The sequence below is a fragment of the Muscardinus avellanarius genome (assembly GCF_963383645.1).
Source record: "Muscardinus avellanarius genome assembly, chromosome: 3".
Classification (NCBI taxonomy): domain Eukaryota; kingdom Metazoa; phylum Chordata; class Mammalia; order Rodentia; family Gliridae; genus Muscardinus; species Muscardinus avellanarius.
Genome location: NC_137788.1, coordinates 75,082,240 through 75,107,142, shown reverse-complemented (window position 1 = coordinate 75,107,142; position 24,903 = coordinate 75,082,240). Strand labels below are relative to the sequence as shown.

Below are 24,903 nucleotides of genomic sequence, written 5' to 3'. Positions count from 1 at the left end.
TTTATAATAGGTAAACACAGTTAAAGGTTTATCTTACCTTTGGATGAACTAAGTCAGGGAATCTGCTGTGCACATAAAATCCGTGTGTCACTTCTGTTATTTAGTCCTTGTCTGCCTTCCTGTTTAATCAAGAGGCTTAAGGCAGTCTTCAGTCATCAGGAACATACAGGAAACAATACCTTTGATTCTACTTGTTTATTAAACAAGTACTAGGGCTGAAGTTGTGTGTATATACCACCGACTGTAAATCCTCCCACTCGGTGGGGAGAGCTGCGGTAGGTGAGCCAGCTGACATGTCCCAGGCTGTCCATGCCCCCTGCCCAGAGGCCTCAGAAACACGCTCTGACACAGGACGCTGTTGGTTTTGCCATGTTCAGGCTGTAGCTTCCCAGTGTGCCACATCTCTGAGCTGAAGGTGACTTGAGACAGATGTTTCCCATTCACAGTGGGTATTTTCCCAGGCACACGGGAAGCTGGCCTCTCTGTGTGGCCACTCCTCTTGGGACCTTTACTGAGCAGTATAGAACATTGGAGGTTTTTTTCCTTTCTTTTTTTTCTTTTTGGAAGAATAGAAGCTGTGGATCAGAAAAGTTTTAAGTGCCTGAGTTTCTGAGTTTATGATTGGCTCTTAATAAAAAGGATAACCAAACTTTATCGAAGTTGAGGGGTTAGCTTTCTCAAGAGAAATGATGTGGTAAGTTAAGGAAGCAGATTTGCAACAGCTTTACCCTTAGCAAGCACCCCTAAAGTAAACATATTACTTAGAGCTGTTGAACTTGACCATTTGGCTTAAGTACCGTTTGTCAAATTTCTCCACTTAACGGTCATAGCCTTCTCCATCCCCCTTTCCATACTGTAGTCTATAGATACAGTCTATAGTAAGTCTATAGATACAGCCCCATTTAAGGAATAGGGAGTTATTATCCCCTCCTTCAGGGTAGAATACCTATATATTTAACTAGGACTTCTTTGACCCAGTAGTTTGTGTCTTTGTTTTCACTACTTTTTATTCATTTATTTATATAAGTGCGAACTTGTGGATATTTATTTTATGCTTTGGATTACAATCCCATTCTTCTTTGTTTATGTGGTTGCTTCAATTGTTCTGGCTTTCACCATTGGGTCCCACTCTCTTTTGAAGTTTTGTTCAAAGAGGAATCCTAGTTTCTGATGTTGTGCTCACAGGGGAGTGCCTCTGTTGTGGGGCAGCCTCTCAGGCCACCCAGACTCATCTGCTCTGGTTTAGCCACCGCCAAGGACAGCAAACACCAGTCCTCACACCTCTCAGCCAGAGGCACGGAGGCCAAACCTATCCAGGGAAATGAAAGCATTGTGAGGTCCAAATTACAGAGCACATACACAGAAGGAGAAGAAAGTAATAACGGCCAGTTTGGGTAAGAGGTCAGAAGCATGTGGGCATGGGTGCACAAAAATATGTCATTTATGTCTACATCTTACAAGTATTTACTGAGAACCTAATGTGTCATATCAATACAAGATCCCTACCTTCCTAAGCATACCTTCTAGTCGGAGAGATAGACCATGACCCCATCTGGATAGTGTCAGGCAGTGAAAAATACTGTAAAGAAAAAGGAAGCAAGGTAAATATGGCTTCAGTGCAGCAGGGTGGGGATTTCTGATAAAGTGATGTTTGTTCAGTACTGTGGTAGAGAAATGAGCACTGTGGGGGTGTAGGGGAAGAGAGTCTGACTAGACAGAATGGCAAATGCAAAGGCCTTGAAGATAATGGCTTAAATTAACCTTGGGGATTACAGGTGGATTTAAATCTTTGGCACTATCCTGATTTTGCCATTAACATGAATTATTAAAAACAATTCAGTGCACAAACAAGATCATTTATGCAGGTTTGGCTGCTAAAAAGCTAACTAACCTCCCATCTAATTCCCCTCTTGAGGGATTTTTTAGAGAGTATAGAAAGAAAATATGCACAGGATCAACTGACCTTGTCTTTGGTGCATCGTGGTTTTTTGGTTTTTTTTTTTTTTTTTTTTTTTAGGAAGAGGGGAGAATTGTTGGAAGCCAACTAAAAATCCAGGCAGCAACTTGTGAGATGTAGCTTTAAATAAAAGCAGCTTGAGTGGTTTTCAAATGTCTTAATTTTCATAATTGTTTCCACATTCTGGGCTGGCTGGACATTTTTTTTTCAGAGAATCAAGTTTGGGAGAGTCTAAATGAAAGCTTTGCTCATGAAGTTTTCATTTGGATTCTACATATAGACTTTCTAAACCATCATTTTATGAAGTCTTAAATTACTAAAGTCTGAAGTTGTGGCAATCTCTCCAGTTTAGCATCTTTTGTTTCTAGATTAGGACCATTAAGCCTTCTAAACTTTTAGTTTAGAGAGACATAAACAAACAAACAAACAAACAAACAGCTTAGAATTTGGCGGAAGAAAGGTTTAGCAATGTTAACATGATCCTATAATTTAACATATGGTGTCCTACTTACCATAGAAGTTGAAAAATCTATTTTCAGAAGTGTTTCTCTCCTTCTCAGAGATGTTAAAAAATAAAAACAAAAACCTAACAGCTATTTAGAATGCCCATCTATTTCTTATAGTATGGAAGAGTCTTTGAATGTGACTTGCTAAGATCATTCTATCTTAGTACTGCAGTAGTTAATGTGGGTATAGCTGTAGCGCTTGGTTCTCTTGGTATTTTATTCACCTCAGAAGAGAGAACATAGTTTTGTAGATAAATATGCAGGTTTATGAAACAAGGCTGCCTGAATAGAATTTTTTGCCTCTTCAGTTTTCTCATCTGCAAAATGAAAATGATAATAATTGTATCATCATCCTTGAGATTAAATGAAATGATCCATATAAAATATTTAGTCTAATATCTGGCACACAGTAAACACTCAAATATTAGTAATTTAAAAATAGGAAGAATAGAATAGAGATATTAAGTAACTCACCTGAGAACACATAGCTAATAGATGATGAAGCTGTTTGTCATATTTCTTGGTTGATGTATGAGTCAGCAAAGGCACTTAACTGAAACTTTTCATTCTAAGTGGGGGGGATAGTGTAGGACAGAGATCCATCCATCCATCCATCCATCCATCTATCCATCCATCCATCCAACACAGATCTTTTTGAGAGAAGCAAAAAGGTAAGGTTCCTGCCTTGATTTTGCAGAACAGTTTAGCAGTGGGAACTGGAAAATAAATGCATAAACACAAAAGAATATTCCAGGCAAAGAATGAGCTATGGGTCAGCTGGGCTGAAGCTAACATAGGGAGCTCAGATAGAGTGAGGGGCCCACCTTGAATTGGTCAGAGAAGGTATCTTGTAGAGAGAACTTTTAGGCAAGGATTAAACTAACATTAATTGACTCAAAATCACAGAATTTTGTTTAACGTTTGAGAGCAGTCAAGGGATCATGAATCCATCATTTGTTATAAGCTTGCTAAAATTTGTGTTAATTTCCAGCTAAGGAAATATGATAATATGTACTAGAGACTGTCAACAATTCTGGTAGTATATGGTCCAGGAGGGAAAAAAGTAGTACTCATTGAAAAACTTCCAATTGCTCATTTTTAGAGATCAGGAGTGATGGCATTAGGAAATGTTTTATAGGAGAATTGATGGGACTTCCGGGAAGATGGCGACCGAGAAAAGCGGGGCTTAAGAGCCCTGCTAACAACCAATCTCCATTACCACAAAACCAGCGCCTTTCATAGCCAGAAAACACCATCACCAGAAAAACAAAAAAACCACCAGGCTCCAGAGAGAAAGCGGACTGAGAACAGAGCTCAGGGCCACAGAGGAGACACACGCGCCCAAGGACGCGGCAGCAGCGCCATACTGCCGGCGGCAGCGGCGAACTCATTGGACGGCTACAGCAAGCCAAGGTGAGCCGCTGCGGAACAGCCAGGCAGGATCTTTTGGCGCAGAGAGGATTTAAAGCTCCCAGTGGCTGAGCTCAGCACACGCTAGAGGGATTCAGAGTGGAAATCAAAACCAGAGAAGAAAAAATACGCCAGCCTCATGGCCGAGGGCGTGGCTGCAGCGCCATATTGCCACCGGCGGCGGCAGCAGCAGTGAATTCGCCGAATCCAGTACAGCTACATCTGCGTACTCAAGAACAGTGAGTCAAATTGCGGGCCACAGAGGAGAAATCCCAGTACTGTACCTCACTGTACCCAGTGAGGGAGTGGTGGTGGCAGAGATATCACACCATAGGAGAACGTGCAACCTGGCACCCCCCATAGTTTAAAGCAGCCTCTATCGACTCCCTGGGTCGGAGACTCTGTGATAAAACCCAGTAAAGGAGTAGTGGGGTCTGAGATACTACTGACTCGAGATCCAGAACACCTTAAGTGAGGTCATAGTGACCCAAGGGAAGAACCCAGAGAAGGCACAAACTTCCGAAATCATGGGAAAGAGGAATAATACTGGAGCAATGAATACCGCCCACAACCCCACAACATCAGAACCCGATAAAACAGAAAATCAGAGATTTCTAGAAGATCAAATCAGGAAAATAACTGTAGAAATAATAGAGGTGCTTCGAAAAGAACTCAGAGAGAGCCAAAAAGAGATAAAGGACGCAATTAATGAAGTAAAGGCCTCAATTCAAAGCACAAACAACCGATTAGAACACATGGAGAACAGAATCTCGCTCTTAGAAGATGAGCAATCCAAAAATGAACGCATAGTTTCTAATCTAGAAAAAAATATCCAACAGCAGGAATCTGACATTGAAGAAATATGGGCCCATCTTAAGAGAGCTAACCTAAGAATAATTGGAATAGAGGAGGGAAAAGAAAGTGAAACCAAAGGGATCAACAATCTCTTCAAGGAAGTAATAGCAGAAAATTTTCCAAACATAGAGCAAGAGGTTGATACACAGGTCCAGGAAACTTATAGAACTCCCTTTAGACAGGATCGGAGAAGAGGATCCCCACGCCACATAATTGTCAAAATGACCAATGTGGAAGCCAAGCAGAGAATCTTAAAGGCAACAAAAACAAAGGGCCAAGTGACATTCAGAGGCAAACCAATTAGAATCACTGCAGACTTCCCAAACCAAGTCATGAGAGCCAGAAGGGCTTGGAGTAACATATTCCAAACTCTGAAAGAAAACAACTTCCAGCCAAAAATTTCCTATCCAGCAAAACTTTCTATCAAATTAGATGGAGAAATAAGAAGGTTCCATGACAAACAGAAACTGAAGGAATTTATGTCTTCAAAACCAGCACTAGAGAAAATACTCAAAGAGATTAACTACAAAGAAGAAATAGGTAACACTCACTAGAACCAGAGAAACAAGATTTTCCATCCAACAGACAACTAAGATTGGTTATCTGTGGAGATTCATTATTTATGTTAGTCTGTTACCTATCCCTAAATTGTATTGTTTGCCTTTATTGTTGTTAATTTTTAGGATTTCTAGTTGGGATATTAATATACCTTCAGATATAGCATTTGGAAATATTTTATCCAATTCTATTAGTAACTTTTAACTCTGTTTACATTGTCTTTGGATATACAATATTTTTTTTTATTTTTTAGGGAGTTTGTATATTCTTCTGTTGCCTGTGCCATTGAAATCATATCCAAGAAATCACTGCCAATTTCAATGTTGTGAGGTTTTATGACCCGGATTTTCTCCTAAAAGTTTATAGTCTTAAGATTTATATTTAGGTCTTTTATCTATTTTGAGTTAATACTTGTATGTGGGATTAGGTAAGGGTCCAATTTTATTCTTTTCCATGTAATTATTATTTTTCAACAATATTTAGTTAAAAGAATATTATTTCCACCACCAAATGTTCGTGGAAACCTTGTCAAAAATAACTTGACAATATAGGGAAGAATTTAGCTCTAGGCTTGTATTTAACTCCAATGGTTTATATATCTGCCTTTAGAACAGTACTACACTGTTTCAATTATTGTAGCTTTATATGGTTTGAAATCAGAAAATATATATCTGCTAGCTTTGTTCTTCTTCAAGATCGTTTTGGGTATCTAGAATTCATATTCCATATTAGGATAGATTTTTTTGAAAAATAAATATATAAATATATGATAGTTTCACCAAAAAAACAGAAAAAATATGCTCTGGTAAGAAAGAAAGCAAAAAGAAATATTGAAATGTTATCTTTAAATCATCAAAAGCTTGGCATCAGACAAATGAAACTGTTATGTGAGATTATCATTTTTAATTTTGGATATTGCTATAATACTAGATGTCAACCACTAAGCCAAGCATGGGAGGGAGGGATGGGGAGAGAATGGGGTGGGGATCGGGTGGGGACTGACTGGGCAATGTGTGCATGTATGTCTACAAAAGTTTGTATCCCACTATGATGTATGAATACAGTGCACCAATAAAATAAAATAAAAAAAAAAGATGATGTTCACTAGCCTAGTACTATCAATTCAGTGTGAGAAACTCAACTTTGGTGTATGTGTAAAAGATGTTGCTGTGGTCCGGGTAGGAAAAACAAGGATTGGTTACTCATGGCTTACTAAGGAGATGCATTCTTTTCTTTTCCTTTGACCTGTTAGGAATACAATAACTTGTGTCCTGATTTGTTGCACATTATAGTTTTGCAACGTTAATGACTTTAAATAAATTAATTGGAAAAAAAAAGAATTGATGGAAATTATGTCCTGCTGTGGTCAGCTGTCAGCAAGAAATGTTTCATGGTTCCCTGAGGTTTAAAGTAGAAAATTATTTTATTTTCATTATCACTGGATCTCTCTAAAGTGTCCTGTTTGGTAAGAGTGATCTGAACAGATGCAGATCTTTGAGGTTCTTTGGAACATTAAACTTGATTTTTTTAGAGCTACAGTTCTATAAGAAAGGTGGAATAAAATAAGCAGAATGTATGTCCCTAGAATAGAATATGTAAACCAGCCTTTAAAAGTCTGCTTATTTACTTATTATAGAAAAACATGAAGCATAGGAAAAACTGGAAATATTTTTAAATGACTTGAAATTTCACTGTTTTTAATGAACATTTACATTTTGGAGTTTCTTTCTTACCTTTTTCCCTATACTTTAAAAATAGTCAACACACACATACTTGGATGTGTATGTGTGTATTTGTGTGTGTTCATATACAAATAATGGTATACTTTTTGTATTATCACAAACTTCATGGAAATGTGATTTTTATTTGTTACATAATATTTCATCTAATGGAATCTTTTTTTTTTAAACCAGATTTTTTTTTTTGGTTGAACCCAGGGGCATTTTATATCCAAGCTATACCCCAGCCCTATTTTTTATTCTTTATTTTGAAACAGCATAGTCTTACTGTGAAACTTCAACTTTGTAAGACATAACCCCTTCTCAGTCTTGGAATAATTTTTGCTAAAATGTGTCTAAGAATGTTCCATTTGGGGTTTGATGGGGGAAAGGTTATTTGAAGATTTCAGAAATAAAAATCATTGAGGTTTTAGAACATCTATAAATTATAAATTTGACCCAATGTAAGAACCAACATTTAAAAAATCTAAGATCCCTCTAAACAATTACAACAATTTTAACAGTGCTTTTGGTAGCATCAATTTCTAGCAGCTTTGTGATATATTAATGTTGATATTTCTAATAAATTAGTCAAGGGTAGATGACTTTCAAATTAGAAGTGTGTTTCTCCTAGCTGTCTAGAGCATGTTACAAAATAAAATGCATAAGTTGCTGTTAATTGGTGAAAGAACACATAATAATATTATAAGGAACACAGAAATCATTATAATTTTTCACGTGATGTCTTAGGTATTACTAATGTTTTAACAAAAATACCTTAGACAAAGTATTTATGAACAAGGAAAATTTATTGCTTATAGTCTTGCAGACTGGGAAGGCTAAGGTCAAGATGCCAGAAAATTTGGCATCAGGTGAAGGCTTGTCCTTTCCTTCAACGATGGGGCCTCCCTTCTGTGTCTTTGCATGGTGATAAAGAGAGTCTCAAAAGCTCCCTTGGACCTCTTTTATAAGGGCACTTATGACACCAATCCATCCCTGAGGGCAGGGCACTTATGACAGAATCACCTCCCAAAGACCTTACCTGTTAACAGGACCACAGAGGGAATTCCTTTTTTAAAAATTGGTACATTGTAATTATACATCTTGATGGGATTCAGGGTGACAGAGACATACATGAAACATGAATTTGGGAGGGACACAACATTCATATCATATCTCATGGTATTTGAGTTGTTTGTCTTGAATTTTTAATGTGCTTTCAACATGGTTGAAAGCTGAATTTTCTCCTTGGATATTTAAATTGAGTTCAACTAGATTAGTATCCTCTAACTCTCATATGCTGTATCTTATCCAAGCACAGTTGGATAATCTACATCAAAAACTTTTAAATAAATTTATATCCTTTACATCAATTGAATTCTATAGACTACTTCTAGAGAAATAATTGGCCAAGTATGCAATGATTAATGATTTACAAGGATGTAGCCTTGCTCATATAAGTGAAATACTAGAAACAACCTTTATGTCCAACATTTAGGGATTAGTTAATAAAGTATGGTATATTCCTATACTGGAAGGTCATGAAATATAAAAATTATACTTGCTGTATTTTTTTTTATTGAAAATAAGTGGTATACATTTAAACTGTGCTTGGTGCTCTCTCCCCCCAGCCCCTGTATTCCCTTCCCCTCCTCCCAACAATGAGTGTCCAGGGTAACCATGTTATATTTATTTTTTTACACATGTTCGGATGTAGTTCCTCCATTAATCAAGTTCAGCCTTCTACCTCTCCTATCCTCCCATTCAAACTTTGCTGAGATTTCCCTTTCCTTATCTGGAGTCCCTCTAGTATCTCCAATGCTCCCTAGTTTGGGCATATTAGAGGAAACATATGTCCCTTTTCTTTCTTGGCTGATCTCACTTAACATAATGCTCTCCAGGACTTTCCATCTTCTTGTGAATGTCATGATTTTGTTCTTCTTTATAGCTGAATAGAATTCCATTGTGTGTATTTCCTATAATTTTGAAATCCATTCATCTAGGTTGATGGAGACCTGGGTTAGTTCCATATTTTGGCTATTATGACTTGTGCTGCTATGAACATAGGATATTACTATAGTTCTCTGATTTCAACCCCTTTGGAAAAATACCCAGGAGTGGTAGAGCTGGATTATATGGTGGATCTAGTCCCAGTTTTCAAAGGAATCTCCACACCAATCTCTATAGTGGCTGAACTAGTTTGCACTCCCACCAACAGTGTAAAAGAGTTCCTCTTTCCTCACATCCTCACCAGCATTTGTTGTTATTTGATTTTTTTCTGCTTGCCAATCTGACTGGGGTTAGATGGAATCTCAGCATAGTTTTGATTTGCATCTCTCTGATGGCTAATGATGTAGAACATCTTTTCATGTATCTATTGGCCATTTGTATCTCTTCTTGTGTAAAGTGTCTATTCAGTTTAGTTGCCCATTCTTGATTGGGTTGTTTGTTTTGCTAGTGTAGAGTCTTTTGAGCTCTTTGTATATTCTGGATATTAGCCCTCTATCAGAGTGGTGGCTGGTAAAGATCTTCTCCCATTTTGTAGGCTTCCTCTTTAGGTTTTTGATGATTTCCTTTGATAAGAAAAAACTTCTTCGTATTATGCCATCCCACTTGTTAATTCTTGATTTAATTTCCTGAGCTTTGGAGGTTGAGAAAGTTACTGCCTGTGCCTATATGTTGTAGTGTTGAGCCTATGTCCTCCTCTAATAACTTCACAGACTCTGGTCTAATTTCTAAGTCTTTGATCAATCTCGAGTTGATTCCTGTGCATGGTGAGAGGTAAGGATTTAGTTTCATCTTTCTACAAATGTATAGCCAGTTCTCCCAGCACCATTTGTTGAAAAGGCTGTCCTTTCTCTAGTATATGAGTTTGGCCCCTTTGTCGAAGACTAATTGACTGTAGGTGTGTGGATTTGTTTCTCTATGTTCTATTCTCTTCCACTGGTCAGTATGCCTGTTATTTTGCCAATACCATGCTGTTTTTACTACTATTGATCTATAGTATAATTTGAAGTCTGGGATTCTGATGCCTCCTGCATGGTTCTTATTGCTGAGAATTACTTTGGCTATTCTGTGTCTTTTCTTTCTCTATATAAAAGTCATGATTGATTTTTCTAGGTCTATGAAGAATGTCATTGGTATTTTAGTGGTAATTGCATTGAATCTATAGGTCACTTTTGGCAGAATAGCCATTTTGATGATATTTATTCTGCCCAGCAGAAGAAATTAACTTGAAGCAATTGAATTGGAAAATCCAGTAAGAAAATCACATTAGTACAGTTTGTATTTGAAGACAAGGAAGAGTGAATAAAACGATAAGGAAAGTGTATTGAGATCAACGTCTCCCTCCCTATACCACACTCGCAATAAGTGAAATATAACTGTTTAGTTTAGCTTGAAACTAAACGATGGCCAAAGGTGTGGATCAGGAGTGGAATCAGAAGTGGTGGAAAGCCGATCTCTTAGAGAAGCTATTTGGCACATGAAGAGTAACTCAACACGCGTTATCTTGGCAGGAATGTGCCTGGCATTATCAAGCTACCCTTGATTAACCAGAAATAAGAAAGGGCCTGGATACCACCAGGAGGAAGCATTCACTAATTCTTTGTGCTGGGTTGTAATCATTACCAGGGCAGAGTGGCTACTGAGTGACTCAGCACATTTGACATGTCAGTGCCTTCAGGATCATCCACCCATTCATTCAGCCAGCCAATCAGCTCACCCTCAGCATCACCTGTCACTGGGCGGGCAGGACAACTGGATCCTGGGTTATTCACAGTGGTGAAAAAAATAGATACAGGATCTTCCTCACAGAACTTGCAGCCTAGCCTTGGAAACAAAGAATTAGCATACAAGCTATCCTGTGGTAGGAGGTTAGGGGCTAGTGTATTGGAGCAAGGAACATTTACACTGAGACATAAAGAATTAACAGGATCCTGAAAACAGGATCCAGCAGTGGTAATCGGTGGCTTAGTGACTAATTTCATAAAGAGTGATATTTGTTTTTTTTCTTGATTTCTTTCTAGGATGTTCAGGCCATCTCCACAATGAATGAGTGTCACTATGATAAACGGATGGACTTTTTTTATAACAGGAGCAACACTGACACCGTAGATGAGTGGACTGGAACGAAGCTTGTGATTGTTCTGTGTGTTGGAACATTTTTCTGCCTGTTTATTTTTTTCTCCAATTCTCTGGTCATTGCAGCAGTGATAAAAAACAGAAAGTTTCATTTCCCCTTCTACTACCTGTTGGCTAACTTAGCTGCTGCAGATTTCTTTGCTGGGATTGCCTATGTCTTCCTGATGTTCAACACTGGTCCTGTTTCAAAAACTTTGACCGTCAACCGCTGGTTTCTCCGCCAGGGCCTTCTGGACACTAGCTTGACCGCCTCTCTGACTAATTTGCTGGTTATTGCTGTGGAGAGGCACATGTCAATCATGAGGATGCGGGTCCACAGCAACTTGACCAGGAAGAGGGTGACGCTGCTCATTCTGCTGGTGTGGGCAATTGCCATCTTCATGGGGGCGGTCCCCACACTGGGCTGGAATTGCCTCTGCAACATCTCTGCCTGCTCCTCCTTGGCACCCATCTACAGTAGGAGTTACCTCATTTTCTGGACTGTGTCCAACCTCGTGGCCTTCTTCATCATGGTGGTGGTATACCTGCGGATCTACATGTATGTCAAGAGGAAGACCAAGGTCTTGTCTCCACATACGAGCGGGTCCATCAGCCGCCGGAGGACACCCATGAAGCTAATGAAAACAGTGATGACTGTCTTAGGTAAGAGGAACCAAGGGATTCGCTATTCCCCTTCATCCAGAAAATCCTTATTGAACATGTGCTGTGTCTAAGGCACTTACTAGACAGGTAAAATGCAGCCATAAACAAGAACAGACATAAATCCCTACCTGCCTGAAGCTTCTACACCGATAGAAGACAAAATAACTGTTCTAATGGAGGTAAACAAAAATAAGTAAAATTCAGGAAATAAGAGGGTTCTTCTGTAGAAAATCCAATTGGGGAAGAGCTATGAGGAGTGCTAAGAAGGTATAGTTGGTATTTCTAAAAAGGCCATGTAAGTGATTCCTAGAAGATAGCTTTTGAGCAGAGATGTGAAGGTGCTGAGCCATGTGGGTACCTGGGAAGAAGATGCAGAAAGCATAGGAGCCCTGGACCTCCAGGAGGCTGGTGTAGGTGGGGTGGGAAGAGAGAGGGGAGAGTGGGAGGAGATGAAGTCAGAGCACTGTTGGGCAGAGGGTGGGGCCCCTCAAAAAATGTGGGGCCATGGGAGTGAGATGAAAAGCCACTGGAAAGTTCCAAACAAAGGAATGAGAAGGTCTGACTCCTGTGTCAGTGGTGTCTCTCTGACTGCTGCTCTTTGAAGAAAATGCTATAGTCAGAGAATGGTGGAGGCAGAAAAATTGTTTAAGAAGGTATTTCAGTACTTGGCACAGATCACAGTGGCCAGATGGCAGTAGGAGGTGATAACCAGATCCTTGATGGTTTTTCAAGACAGAATTGATAGGATTTGCTAATGAGAAGGGTGGAGGAGAAAGGGGAGGTGGGAGAAGTCAGAAATTGAGATGGGGATAACTGAGGACAAAACTGAGGTTTGAGAGGAAGGGCAGGCATTTGGTTTTAGATATGCTATTAGACACCTAAATGGAGGGCCAATCCTATTGAGTAGGCAGGTAGGCATGTGAATCAGAAGTTCAGTGTTTAGTCTGGGCTTATATACCTTCAAGAGTCATAGGGGGAAGAAATGGTACTTTATAATCACAAGACTGTCTGAGCGCTTCATGAAATCAGATGTAAATATTGAAGAGAAGAGGGTCAAGGAAGGAGCCTTGGGGCATCCCAGGGTAAGGAGGTTGGGAAGCAAGGAGCAGCGGGCAAAGGGGCCCCAGCAGAACTAGCCAGGAACCCCAGGAGATTACAGTGTAGCCTAGAAGCCGAGAGAAGAAAGCAGCCAAAGAAAGGGGCTATAGATTGAGTATCCCTGACCCAAAATGTTTGGAACCAAAAGTAGTCCAAACTTTTTAATGTGTCAGCACTCAGAAAGCTTCAGATTTTGGAGCAGTTTGGAGTGTGTGTGTGTGTGTGTGTGTGTGTGTGCGCGCGCGCATGTGCGTGTGTGTGCGTGCATGTGTTTATGTGTGTTTGCTACTGAGGGCCAAACCCAGGAGGTTCTATCTTTGAGCTACACTTCCAGCCCTATTTTATTTATTTTTAAATTTTGAAATGGGGTCTCACTAAGTTGCTGAGATTACCCTTGAACCTGCGATCTTCCTGTCTTGGCTTCCCAATTACTGGCTTTGCAGGTGTGTACCAGTATACACAGCGTGGAGTTTGGATTTTTTAGATTAGGATGATCCATTTATCTTTACATTGACAGTATTCCTGAGATGTAGAATAAGAAGACAAGGTTGTGCTGGTTTTAGCAAAGTGGTGGTTTTTTAATGACCTTAAAAAATATCAAATTTGGCATACATGAGAGCCTGACTAGAGTAAAATTAAAGAAAAGGAGGAGATGCTTAGGGTCAGAGAGTTTTCCCAGCCCTAGGGAGTCTTGCTTTGCACTGTGAGTTTGTCTTAGGAAGATACACCTGGTCTGGGGAACTTCTCCCTTTGCTTTGTCTTTACTATGGCAGGCACCTGTTGTCTCCCAATTCCATCCCTGGGCTACAGGTGGAATTTGTGATGTTTGCCCAAATAAGAAATAAAAATAATTTCAAGCTAAGGGCTTTTTAGAATTAACTTTTAAATAGTACTTAGTATCAGCTGAGCTCTGCTCCCAAGTGTTTTGTGAATGTTAGCTTGTTTAATCCTCCTGGCAACCCTGAGAGGTAGGTGCTATCATCCCCATCCAGATAAAGATGAGCAGTCTAAGCATCGTGCCCAGCCATTTCGCTGTTAGCAGCGGGGCCCTAACTCTGTGTAGTTGGCCTTTGGAATGCACTCGCTTATCCACACACTCCGCATCTAGTTTTGATTTATTTGGACTTTATCCTGCTGCTGCCTTCATCCCGTCTTTGGCTTTGACCATCTCATTCTCCATTTAGCTCCTTGACAAGAAGAAGAAAGGGTGAGTTTGTATTCATCAATATTTCCCCTCTTGATCTAGAGAGGATAATGATATTTTGGCAATGAGTGAAGTTTGGCATTTATAAGTAGTGCCAATGAACTGTGCCATATAGGTCCTCTGCTTACTTTATAAACACACACATCTGCTTGCCTATGCGTCTTGAGTAATTAATTATCTGCTTAGAGAGAAAACTCTTCTTTGAGCACATTTTATGCAGCATAGAGCAGGAGGTAGAAAAGGCTGCTGTACTCCCGGCTGGAGAGAACAGGATTCTTTGCGTGGTAATTACAGCCACTAGCTTAAGTGTAACTTTATCTAGAACAGTTACGGAAGGAGCTATGTGGTTTTGACAGGTGTGGTCTTGGGTAAGAAAAAGAAGAGTAAATAATGATATTGCCAAGTAAGATAAGAGAAGTTGTGGGATTAATATGAAACAGCACTGGAGAATTGGTTAAATGGCAGGAAGACAGTTTGGTGTTGAGGACTGAAGGAAGTTCCTCAGCAGTGAGACAGAAGGATCTGGTGGAAGACAGGAAGTTTATGGACAGAGGAAATGAAACCGAGGAGCTAGGTGAAGTTTCTTTTAAGACTTATAGCTCCTGATTTCTTTGGATAACAGATATTTGAGGTTTGGCCCCAACTTGTTCATGTCCTACAGGGTGATCTGAAGAAAATTAGCTTGCCTTGTCTTGGTTAAATTTCCTCATCTGAGATGAATAGGTAAACTTCAAGTTCTTTCCAAGTTATAAATTTCATTGATCCCATTATAACAATAAGTAACAAGGGTGAGAATAAAAAGGAAGAGAGAAATGTGTGTGTGTGTGTGTGTGTGTGTGTGTGTGTTTGTGTGTGTGTGTGTGTGTGTGTGTGTGTGTGAGAGAGAGAGAGAGAGAGAGAGAGAGAGAGAGAGAGGGGGGGGGGAATGAGAATCGTGTGGGGGCAGCAACCAGCACAAAGTTCTGTGCATTGACTGTGTATCAAAGCACAGCTCCTCTTGCCAGGAGTGCACCTACCACAGTATTCTTCTGGGGAAGAATTTCAACTGCCCTCATACACGTAAGAATTCAATTGCCTATGCAAGCATCTCCCAAATGATCGTATATTAGAAAAACTGACAGCACTGGCATCTGCCATCACTGTGGTCACTGGTTATTGGTATGTGGAGAGGACGTTTAATATTAATTTCTTGTATAATTACATTACTTTAATATTCTATGACAAAAATGCTAAACCTTTCTATCTACTCCTTGATATATATCTTGTAAGGAAAGCTCATCTTCTTACAAATATTCTTTTTTTAAATGTTAGAAAGTTAGTTTTTAACTGTCTATGAAACAGCATGTAAGAGGCAGGTGGGTGCGTGAATTCAATGGGCTTAATTAATCTCTATTTTGAGAAGGAGGAAAGAAGGGTCAGGGCTATTGAGTTTGGGGAAAGTCTCTTACAGTACTTGTTATATAATCAGGAAGGCTCAGTGGGATCCGTATGGAAAGAAGGGGAAGACATCCTGAATATGAGAAACAGCAGAATCCAAAGTGTCAAGGTGGAACCATCTAAAGCTTCTGTAATATGACAAGGAAGGTCCCAGAAGCACACGTTTGTCATAGCACAGTAGAAAGTGGCTGTCATCTTGAGAAGGATAGAGGTAGACCAGATGACCTTTGTGTGCCTCTCCAGCATAGGATTTTGTTTGAACACAAAAGCACACAGAGCAGGATGGGAGCAGGCCCTGTCCTGGAGGGTGGTGGGGGTGATAATAGTGTGAGTCTCAAATTTGTGCATGATTGGAAAGGCATGTGGGCATCATGTTCTCATCTCAGCAGCCCTGAGGCAGAGCTTGTTCACTTCTGCATTATATTGTGTGATAGGGCCCTTGATGTGAAAGAAATGGCTTATTGGTTCTCATTGAAAAGACATTGGAGACATATGATCTTGCTTCCCAAAGGGCACTAAGGCTTTGCCTGAGAGTTTTGAAATCTTACTTGTCAACAAGCCTAATCAGCTACAGTTACCAAACACACAAGAAACCCTGTATTTATTGTCAAACAACAAAACCTGTGAAATGTGCACACAAGATCATAAAATGAGCTGGACTTTCTTTGATTTTGCAATGTCTTAAAATACAAAAGAAAAGGAAGGGTGAAGGGATTTGTGAATCATATTTCTGTGTTCTACAAACCTTCCTGTTTCTTGGGGTGGTGTTTTTCAAGCAATGAGCTGTGACCCATTAATAGTAGTTCCCACTTATCAGTATGGGTTACATCCCAAGACCCCCAGTGAATAGTACCAAACCCTACGTGGATGCTACAAACCCTACATATGCTGTTTTTTCTTTACATATGGATGATAACGTTTTTAATTTATAAATTAGGTGGAGTAAGAGATTAACAAAGTAACTCACCATCGATCTTAGCAATTTCAACAGACACGTTTTTTTATTAAGTCAAGGATGCTTACCTTTTAATTTAAAAGAAACACTTTTTGTTTTCTCTTTGGCATATCCAAATTGCCAGCATCACTATTCTTATATTTTGAGGCCAGAATTAAGTAACGTAAGTATTATAGGAACACAGTCACAGTGATACCATGACAGTTGATCTGATCACCAAAATGACTACTGAGTGACTGACAGGTAGTGTAAACAGTGGGGATAGACTGGACAAAAGGATGATTCACACCGCAGATGGGATGGAGTGGGACAATATGAGAGTTCACTGCATCACTCAGAATGGCATACAATATAAAACTTGTGAATTGTTTATTTCTGGAATTTTTCATTCACTATTTCAGGCTGCAGTTGACTGTGGGTAACTGCCATTGTGAAATACAAAACTATGAGTAAAGGGGCATACTCTAGTGTGTTTTTGACCAACACAGTTTTTAAGTGGCATTAAATAAAAGGTGTCAGAAGAACTGGGCATGGTGGCACATGCTTGTAATTCCTGTACTTAGGAGGCTGAGATAAGAGGATCACAGGTTCGAGGCCAACCTCAGCTACTTAGTGAGGCTCTCAGCCACCTAGTGAGACCCTGTTTCCAAATAAAATATAAAATAGATCTGGGAGTTTAGCCCAGAGGTAGAAAACCCCTGGGTTCCATCCCTAGTACCACACACACACACACACACACACACACACACACACACACAAACATAAAAGGAAACTTTTAAAAAGTTTGTTGTTTTTAAAGCAATGAGCTAGGTATTTTCTTCTAAATTCTTCCACACTTTTCTTCACTTAGATTGATCCTAAATTCTCCTTTTCTTTTTCCCAAGGAAGAGTGGAAGTAAGCAAAGAAGAACCCCAGAATTCTTATGCTAAAAACAAAATGGGTAAAAATAGCTAGAAAATAAATAAAAATAAAAAAATAGCTATAAAAAGCCTAGCTAGAGTACTGCTAATAGTCATACATGACTACTATAGTTTGACTAAGCAGTGTGACTATAAAAGTGTAACACTGTGGTTTTTTTCATGCACTGCTTTCATTCGATCTCATGGAAACCTTGCAGAGTAAATAGGGAAAATATCATTATCCTAATTTTCAGCTACTCCCCTCCTTGCACCCCAGTCAAGCTATAGCACATTATTTTTACACTTCCCTATTTTGCCACTCTGTGCCTATGTACCTGTTGGAATACCTTTTCCATTGTTTTGCCTGGGAAATGCCCATTCATATCTTGTAAGATTCAACTCAAAAGTATAATTTCTCTAAATTTCTCTTTGCCCTACTTGGGTAAATCTGTTTACTTCCTCCTATGAGCTCTCAGTCTTGTCCATAAAATATTACCCAATTAATGCACTAAAATGTTTCCATGCCTTTATTCTGAACTAGTGTATATGCACCCAGAAGTTAGGCACTGCCTTTTTGGACCCACCTTTGAGTATTTCACATGTAGCATTCTGTCCGGCACATACTTGTTGAGATTATGGTAGAAAGAATCAGTGCAGAAGTTGAGATTTAGAGAAACGAAGTGTCTGTTCAAAAGCTGAACTCAGAGCTGGTCGTGGTGGCGCACGCTTGTAATCCCAGTACTTAGGAGGCTGAGACAGGAGGATCGCGCAGGTTTGAAGCCAGGCTCAGCTCTCAGCAACTTCTGGCTCGGCCTTTGGCAGGCTCTGACCAGGACGTATCTGTGAGATAGACACTAGCTAGAGAATGGGTACAAGGTCTCAGAAGGGCAAGGGATAGTCCCTTTTGGGGAAGAAGAAAAACAATGAACATTGCTGAATGCCTCCCAAGATGAAGTTGATGCATTCTAAGCTTAGAGGATTTTATTTCACTTAGCCTACAAAATAATGTTACATAGATCTGGTTTACAGACAAGGCACTTGAGTGGACTTAAGCCTCTTGTCCATAGACCTACACTGATGAAAATATTAAAAGTTAATCTTCATCGAGTGTTATACATGGTTCTGAATGATTTACATGCTTTATTTTATTTATAATTCATGAACCCTGTGAGTGAGGTTCTGTTGTTATTACCAGGTGAGGAAGCTGAGGCCCAGAGAAGTTTGGTGTCTTGCCCAAGAGTAGTAGCATAGCCAAGGCTCACATTCAAGCCTACTGGCTCAGGACCCTACTCTTCATAGTCAGTTAATGGCTTCTCGCCAAGGACTGGGCTAGAATGACCCAAATTTGGGTGTAGTCCAAGCCAGGGGGTTTAAAACTTCTCTCTCCTGATTTCTAGACAAGTTTATTTCCATAAAGTCATAGAATTTCAACATTTACCTCACTCTTGAATTGTTTTCTAAAAATTTTGCAGCCTAGTAGTGATATTTGTGACAGTTCCATACTCTTTAAGCTTTATGCTTATCAAAGCAGATGGTAAGAGTAGGGGTTTTGGAGTCAGCGAGGGCAGATTTAAGTCCTGGCTTTGTTACGTCCAAGTCGTGTGACCTTGAACAGTTTATCTAGCCTCTCTATCACTTTGTGTTCTGTGAGGAGGGAATCATTTTAGTACCTTTGACCTGGTGAGGTTTTGAGGGTGCATTGAGATAGTACACACGGAACACCTAGTATAGTTAGTGCTCAATATAGTAAATATTAGCTAACTTCTTAGGCTTCCATTTAACTCTGAAGAGCTTTATCTTCTGTTCAAACAGAGTGACTTTTTATCCCCAGCAATGCCACCAAGTATCCTGGAGAAAGAGACAAGAGGCCTAATGTCAGGGCTGTGCACAAGTTGACAAGAGAAAGCTGACGGGGTGTGCTTTGCAAAGGCTGCCTGGCAGCTGGCAACTGGCAGCAGCTCTGCTCCTGCAAACCCAGGCTGATCTGAGTACGTGGTCATCATGAAGCTGGAAAGCTGTACACTTGTACCACCGGTCTCTACAAACTACCTTCCTCTTCAAGACGTTCTGTTAATAATTCCTGTCTCTGACAGATAATCTTTGCATCAATGATCCATTTCCTCATTGCAGTTATCAATGAGACCCCAGCCATCAAACATTAGTTTGAGAAGAGTCCTATAACCCAGCACCAGCATCTTGCTTGTACATAAACTAAAGATTTCTCTAAAAGTTGTTTCGTTTTTGCTGACAGATCCTACCAGGGTACCTCAGTAGTCAAGAGCTCTTAGCATCTTTGCTAAGTTTGGGAAATTTTCTGAGTCTGCGAACAAAAAACTGGGACTAGAACCCAGGTCCTTGTGCTGTTGGTAACTCTGTGTGTGTGTGTGTGTGTGTGTGTGTGTGTGTGTGTGTGTGTGTGTGTATTTTACTGGGGACTGAACCCAGGGGCTCTACCACTGAGCTATATCCCCACCCGTGTATGTGATACTAGGGCTTAACCCAGGAGCATTCTACATCTAAGCTGTGCTCCCAGCCATTTTTATTTTTACTTTTGAAAAGAGTTGCACTACGTTGCTGAAGGTCTCGCTGTGTTGCAGAGGCTAACTTTAAACCTGCAATCCTCCTGTCTCAACCTCTCAAGCACTGGGATTACAGGCTTGTGCCACCATAGCCAGAGCCCAGGCCTTTGGACATTGTTCAGGGGCTTCATCAATTAATGTGCTTGCTTCATGGGAAGGAAAAAGAGGAAGAAAGAAAGGAAGGGTGGAAGGATGGAAGGAAAGAGGGAAGGAGCAATACATGTGTGCCTGTACTACACACACACACACACACACACACACACACACACACACTAAAACTAGGAAGCAGGAAAGCTCACCTGGGTCCCTGGAAATTCTGAGCCATTTGTTTTCAGCTTTCGTGGACTTGCAGTTGCCTCTGCAGGGTTTGCTTTCAGTGTTAGCTGCCCTGCATGCCTTAGTCATCATGTGCCTGGAAAAAAAATGCTAAAACTTTGCTGTTTAGAATGAACAGGCTATTGGCACACAGAGACTCTCTTGTCACTGTGTGGATGGAGAGTCAGATGAGAAGGAGAACGACTAAATCTTCTCAGAGTGAAGCCACCTGGCACCAATACCGAGTACACTGGGTCCAGCGGTGTTCCTCTGACTTGCAGCAGCTAATCTGAGTACCTTGGTTGCAGACTCTGACTTTCCTGTGTGCGTCAGGGTGGTGTAACAGGGCCTTATGGGAGGGAAGGAGGGAGGGAGGCATCTGCTTCCAGGGCCAGCTTGAGCAAGTGAGTGAGAATTGCCATCGCCCCTCAGCTGCTGCACCTTCCATTGTGAAGAGACTAGAGGATTGAGAAGACCTCAGTGTCTGGTGTTAAAGGAAGATGGCTTTAAATCAGAATAAAATCCATCACTGTATGCTGCCACCAGATTGTCACCTCGCCATATCCTTGATGCCACCATCACCGTGGCACTGTTAGGGGTCTGTCCTTCTACCCCCTGCCCCCATGTAGCTGCTTGTTATTTCAGGTGGGCGCCAGATCCTTTTCCTCTCCGTTTCTCTGTTTCTGATGCCTCCCTTTCCAGTCAAGTCCAGGTCACTTTTCTAAGTCACTGTTCCTGTTTCTGGTGCAATCGCTGCTCTGCCTTCTGCCTCTTCCCTTCCTCCCACACCCCCTTCATTTCTGTTGTGGTAAGTGCACTCTACCTTTTGTATTCCATGTTCATGTTCACTTTTTCAGAGCTTTTCTTCTTTTTCTTTTTCTTCATTTTCTTTTCTCCTTTTTAGAAAACAGACCTCCCTCTTCAGCTGGAACAAGCAATCAAGAACAAAAAGAAAATCTTTAAAATTTTGACCTCTTCCAGAGGAAAGTTTGGGGGAAAGTTCCATTACCCAGTTACATCCAACCCTCCTGCCAACAACCAGCCTCTTGGAAGGCTTAGAATTCTAGAACTCAGTAATTCCCTGCCTCAGGGCCTTGATTTCAGCTAAAGGAGTATGTAACTCAGGTGTCACACCTCCAGGCTAATTTAACACCTACAGTATTAGGTGTGTGCTGGCCTATGGTAGACATTTATCAAAGTCATGTTAACATTGTACTTTGCAAAGGGATTGCTGCATTCCGTGTGTAGCTAAGATAGCATGTTGGGTACCACTCTGGATTGAAAGATGTTTTCTGAAATCACAGCCTGTCATAGACTTGGGGACCAACATGGAGGCTGAAAAAAAGGGCAGGCAAGCCAGGAAGTAGTGTCTGGGGGACACCACAGGAGAATAGCCCTTCCTTCTCACTCTGACGGTTGCCTCTCTGGTGCAGACATCTGCTCTCTCACCACCAGGCTGTTGTCATGGGCTCTCGCAGCGGATGTGCAGGGAAGATCCCATTGGCTTGAGGAGTCGACATCTGCTGGGATTGGGCCAGGTTCACCTTGTGAGTCACTGCTGGTGCTGTGGCCAGAGCTCAGGGCTCCTAGCTTCTGCTGCTGCTAGTGGGTCCCAACTTTGTGGTTTGGAGAAACACATGGCTTTGGAGGCCCGCATGGCAGTGACACACAGCAGGGATGACCAATTTGTTTTCCTCAGGTCAGAGGGCTGACCACCCCATAGAGGGCCTGTTTCATGTTCTGTGCTTTCTCAACAGGAAGAGAGTTCTGCTTTTTGTGTTTTCTCATTATAAACATTTATTGACTGCCTACCAGGTTCCAGGCAGTATGCTAACTCAGACATGGCCTCTACCCTGAAGGCACTTTGAAACCTCACTTGCTCTTGAGTTTATGATTGTCAGGAGATGAGCAAGGCTTATGAGTCAACAAGTTGTGTCATGCCAGAGACAGATCACACAGAGGCAGTTCTGCTCTGGATGGCTCTTGAGAGCACTGTGGATTTGTCTGAGGAAGTGAGATACCTCCTTCCTCTGGGCTTTTCCTATGCCAGGCCTCTATGCATTTTCCTAAAAAGCACAGAGAGCTCTAATCTTTCGGTCTCTTTCCCCATAGTAGATGAAGCTCCCGTTCCTCAGTCGGAATTGACGGCCCCTTTCCCAGGCCTATTCTGCCCCGCCCCCTTTCTTAGAATTTCCCTTTCAAGCTCTTATTTCATGCCGAATGTGTCACCATTCTGTACATATGCAGTGACTGCTTGCTGCTCTTTTCATTTTCTTTTTAAGTATAGCAGACTGCTGTCCCTCTTTCTTCTCTATGATATTTCCCCAGGCTGCCCTAGGCAGAATTAATTAGTAAGTGCTTTTGTAGATTAGTATTTATATGCACAAAACGATTTAACCTATTCCATCATTTATAATAAAATAATTAAATAATTTTGGCTAAATTAAATAACTTTTCCCTTAAATGCCTGTATCTCTTATAAAATCGAAAGCTGGTCAAGGACAGAACTGTCTTTTTTTCATTTCTGCAGCCCCTGACACACAGTAGGCACTCACCAAGTGTTTATATAATGAACTAACGAGCCCATTCATTGTTGAATGCTAGAACTTGAGTAGATCGCTAATGAGGGGTCTGGTCACAAGAACAAAGGGACAAGGGCAGAGTTGACATTTATAACGCACCTTGAATTGTCAGGCACTTTTACGTATGTTTGTCTTGTTTCTAATAACACTTTATCAGGAAAAATAGAAGAGGATTTTACTTAACTCAGTACCACATTGTGCTGTTTAATCCTCTTAGCAGCTCTATAGGGAGAATACTGCTGCCACCATTTGAATATAAGGAAATGAAGTCTCATAAAAGTGGAAACCTGGTTCTAGGTCACTAGGGACCTGTCTTACTAATGCTGTCATTGCTACTTTGTGGCAGACAGCCCCCCTCCAGCCCCGTGTCTGATTCTCTCTGTGGCCATCTTTGTTTGAGCTGGGGGAAGTCTGTGTAGGGTGCTTAGTTAGCCTGGGACTGGACTAGCTTTTGTGAGATGCTAAAGCATAAAGAGATTTCCTTGGAAGAGTTAGGACTAGAGATTGAGGGAGCGAGCACCAGGGTCCCTGGCGGTGATTAGTGTCATTTCCTCCTTCACAGGTAGCTGATTACATGGAGGCATTACATCAAGCCAGTGCACAGGGCCTGCTATGTAACTTGTGGGTCCCTTGTTCACAAGGCAGAGGGAGAAGTCCACTAAAGTTTTAAACGTAAAGTTCTTTCCTTTCTTCTAGCTATCCTCTTGGCTTACTCTCATGTTCCATTGACCCCCTTAACAACAACAACAACAACAAAGTCAAGATAAAATTGAGGGTTTTGAGATAGTGGCCACAGATCCATAAACAAATGTAGGCCCGTGTGGGTACTAACTCTGCATGGCTGGCCCATGTGCCCAGCCCACAGTCTGGACCCGATGGCAGAGATGAGTTTCCGGCCTTCACCAGCTCAGGACCAGCCTTCCTGGGATCCAGGGAACTTGGGAGACTTAGTTCTCATTAAAGCGGTTCCCTAGGATTAGGAGGGCCCACAGTGTGCATCAGATTGTGATCAATTACCTGCATTTTTTTTCCTTGTACACTAAAATGTTTTTTATTGTGATTTATTGATTACATTAAATATTCAGCTGATAATTTGGTGATGCATTTGCATGCCTTTTGCTGGTTTCATTTAGTAATATTTATTCATTATAGTTTATTTGTTTAAACTTGAAATCTTAATTTAAAACTGCTTTTTGGTAATTTAAAATAGATTTTGGTAAATTTTTTTTTACAAATTTTTTATTGAACATCTTTGGTTTACATTTAAGCTATGCTTGGTGCCCTCTCCCCCCGCCCCCATTTTCCCTTCACCCCTCCCACCAATGATTTTCCAGGGTAACCATGCCACATTCATAATTTTACACATATTCGGATGTAGACCCTCATTAAACAAGTTCAGCATTCCTCCTCTCCTATTCTTACATTCAAACTTTGCTGGTATTTCCTCTCCATTATCTGGAGTCCCACTGGTATCCTCTGTGTTTCCTAGTTTGGGCATATTAAAGGAAACATGTATCTTTTCCTTCTGTGCTTGGCTGATCTCACTTAACATAATGCTCTCCAGGACTTTCCATCTTATTGCAAATGATATGATTTTGTTCTTCTTTATGGCTGAATAGAATTCCATTGTGTGTATTTCCCACAGTTTTGCTATCCATTCATCTGTTGATGGTGATCTGGGTTGGTTCCATATTTTGGCTATTACAAATTGTGCTGCTATGAACATAGGTATGCATAAGTTGCTGTAGTTCTCTGTATTCAACACCTTTGGAAAAATACCCAGGAGTGGTAGAGCTGGATCATATGGTGGATCTATTCCCACCTTTCTTAGGAATCTCCACACAGATCTCCATAGTGGTTGAACTAGTTTTCATTCCCACCAAAAGTGTAAAAGAGTTCCTCTTTCCCCACATCCTCGCCAGCATTTGTTGTTGTTTGATTTCTTTATGCTTGCCACTCTGACTGGGGTTAGATGGAATCTCAGTGTAGTTTTGATTTGCATCTCCCTGATGGCCAGTGATGAAGAGCATCTTTTCATGTATCT

At 40.7% G+C, this 24,903-nt stretch overlaps 1 protein-coding gene across 1 annotated transcript in view; it reads left to right on the top strand.

Moving 5' to 3' along the window:
- Positions 1-11,038: 11,038 nt before the first annotated feature.
- LPAR3 (lysophosphatidic acid receptor 3) overlaps positions 11,039-24,903 on the top strand; it is a gene marked incomplete at its 3' end in the record, with an annotated part of 53,389 nt that continues 39,524 nt past the window's right edge. The window contains exon 1 of the mRNA XM_080693417.1: positions 11,039-11,789. Within this exon, the coding sequence (XP_080549543.1) occupies positions 11,054-11,789 (736 nt within the window). The 5' untranslated portion in view covers positions 11,039-11,053. The remainder of the gene's footprint in view (positions 11,790-24,903) is intronic.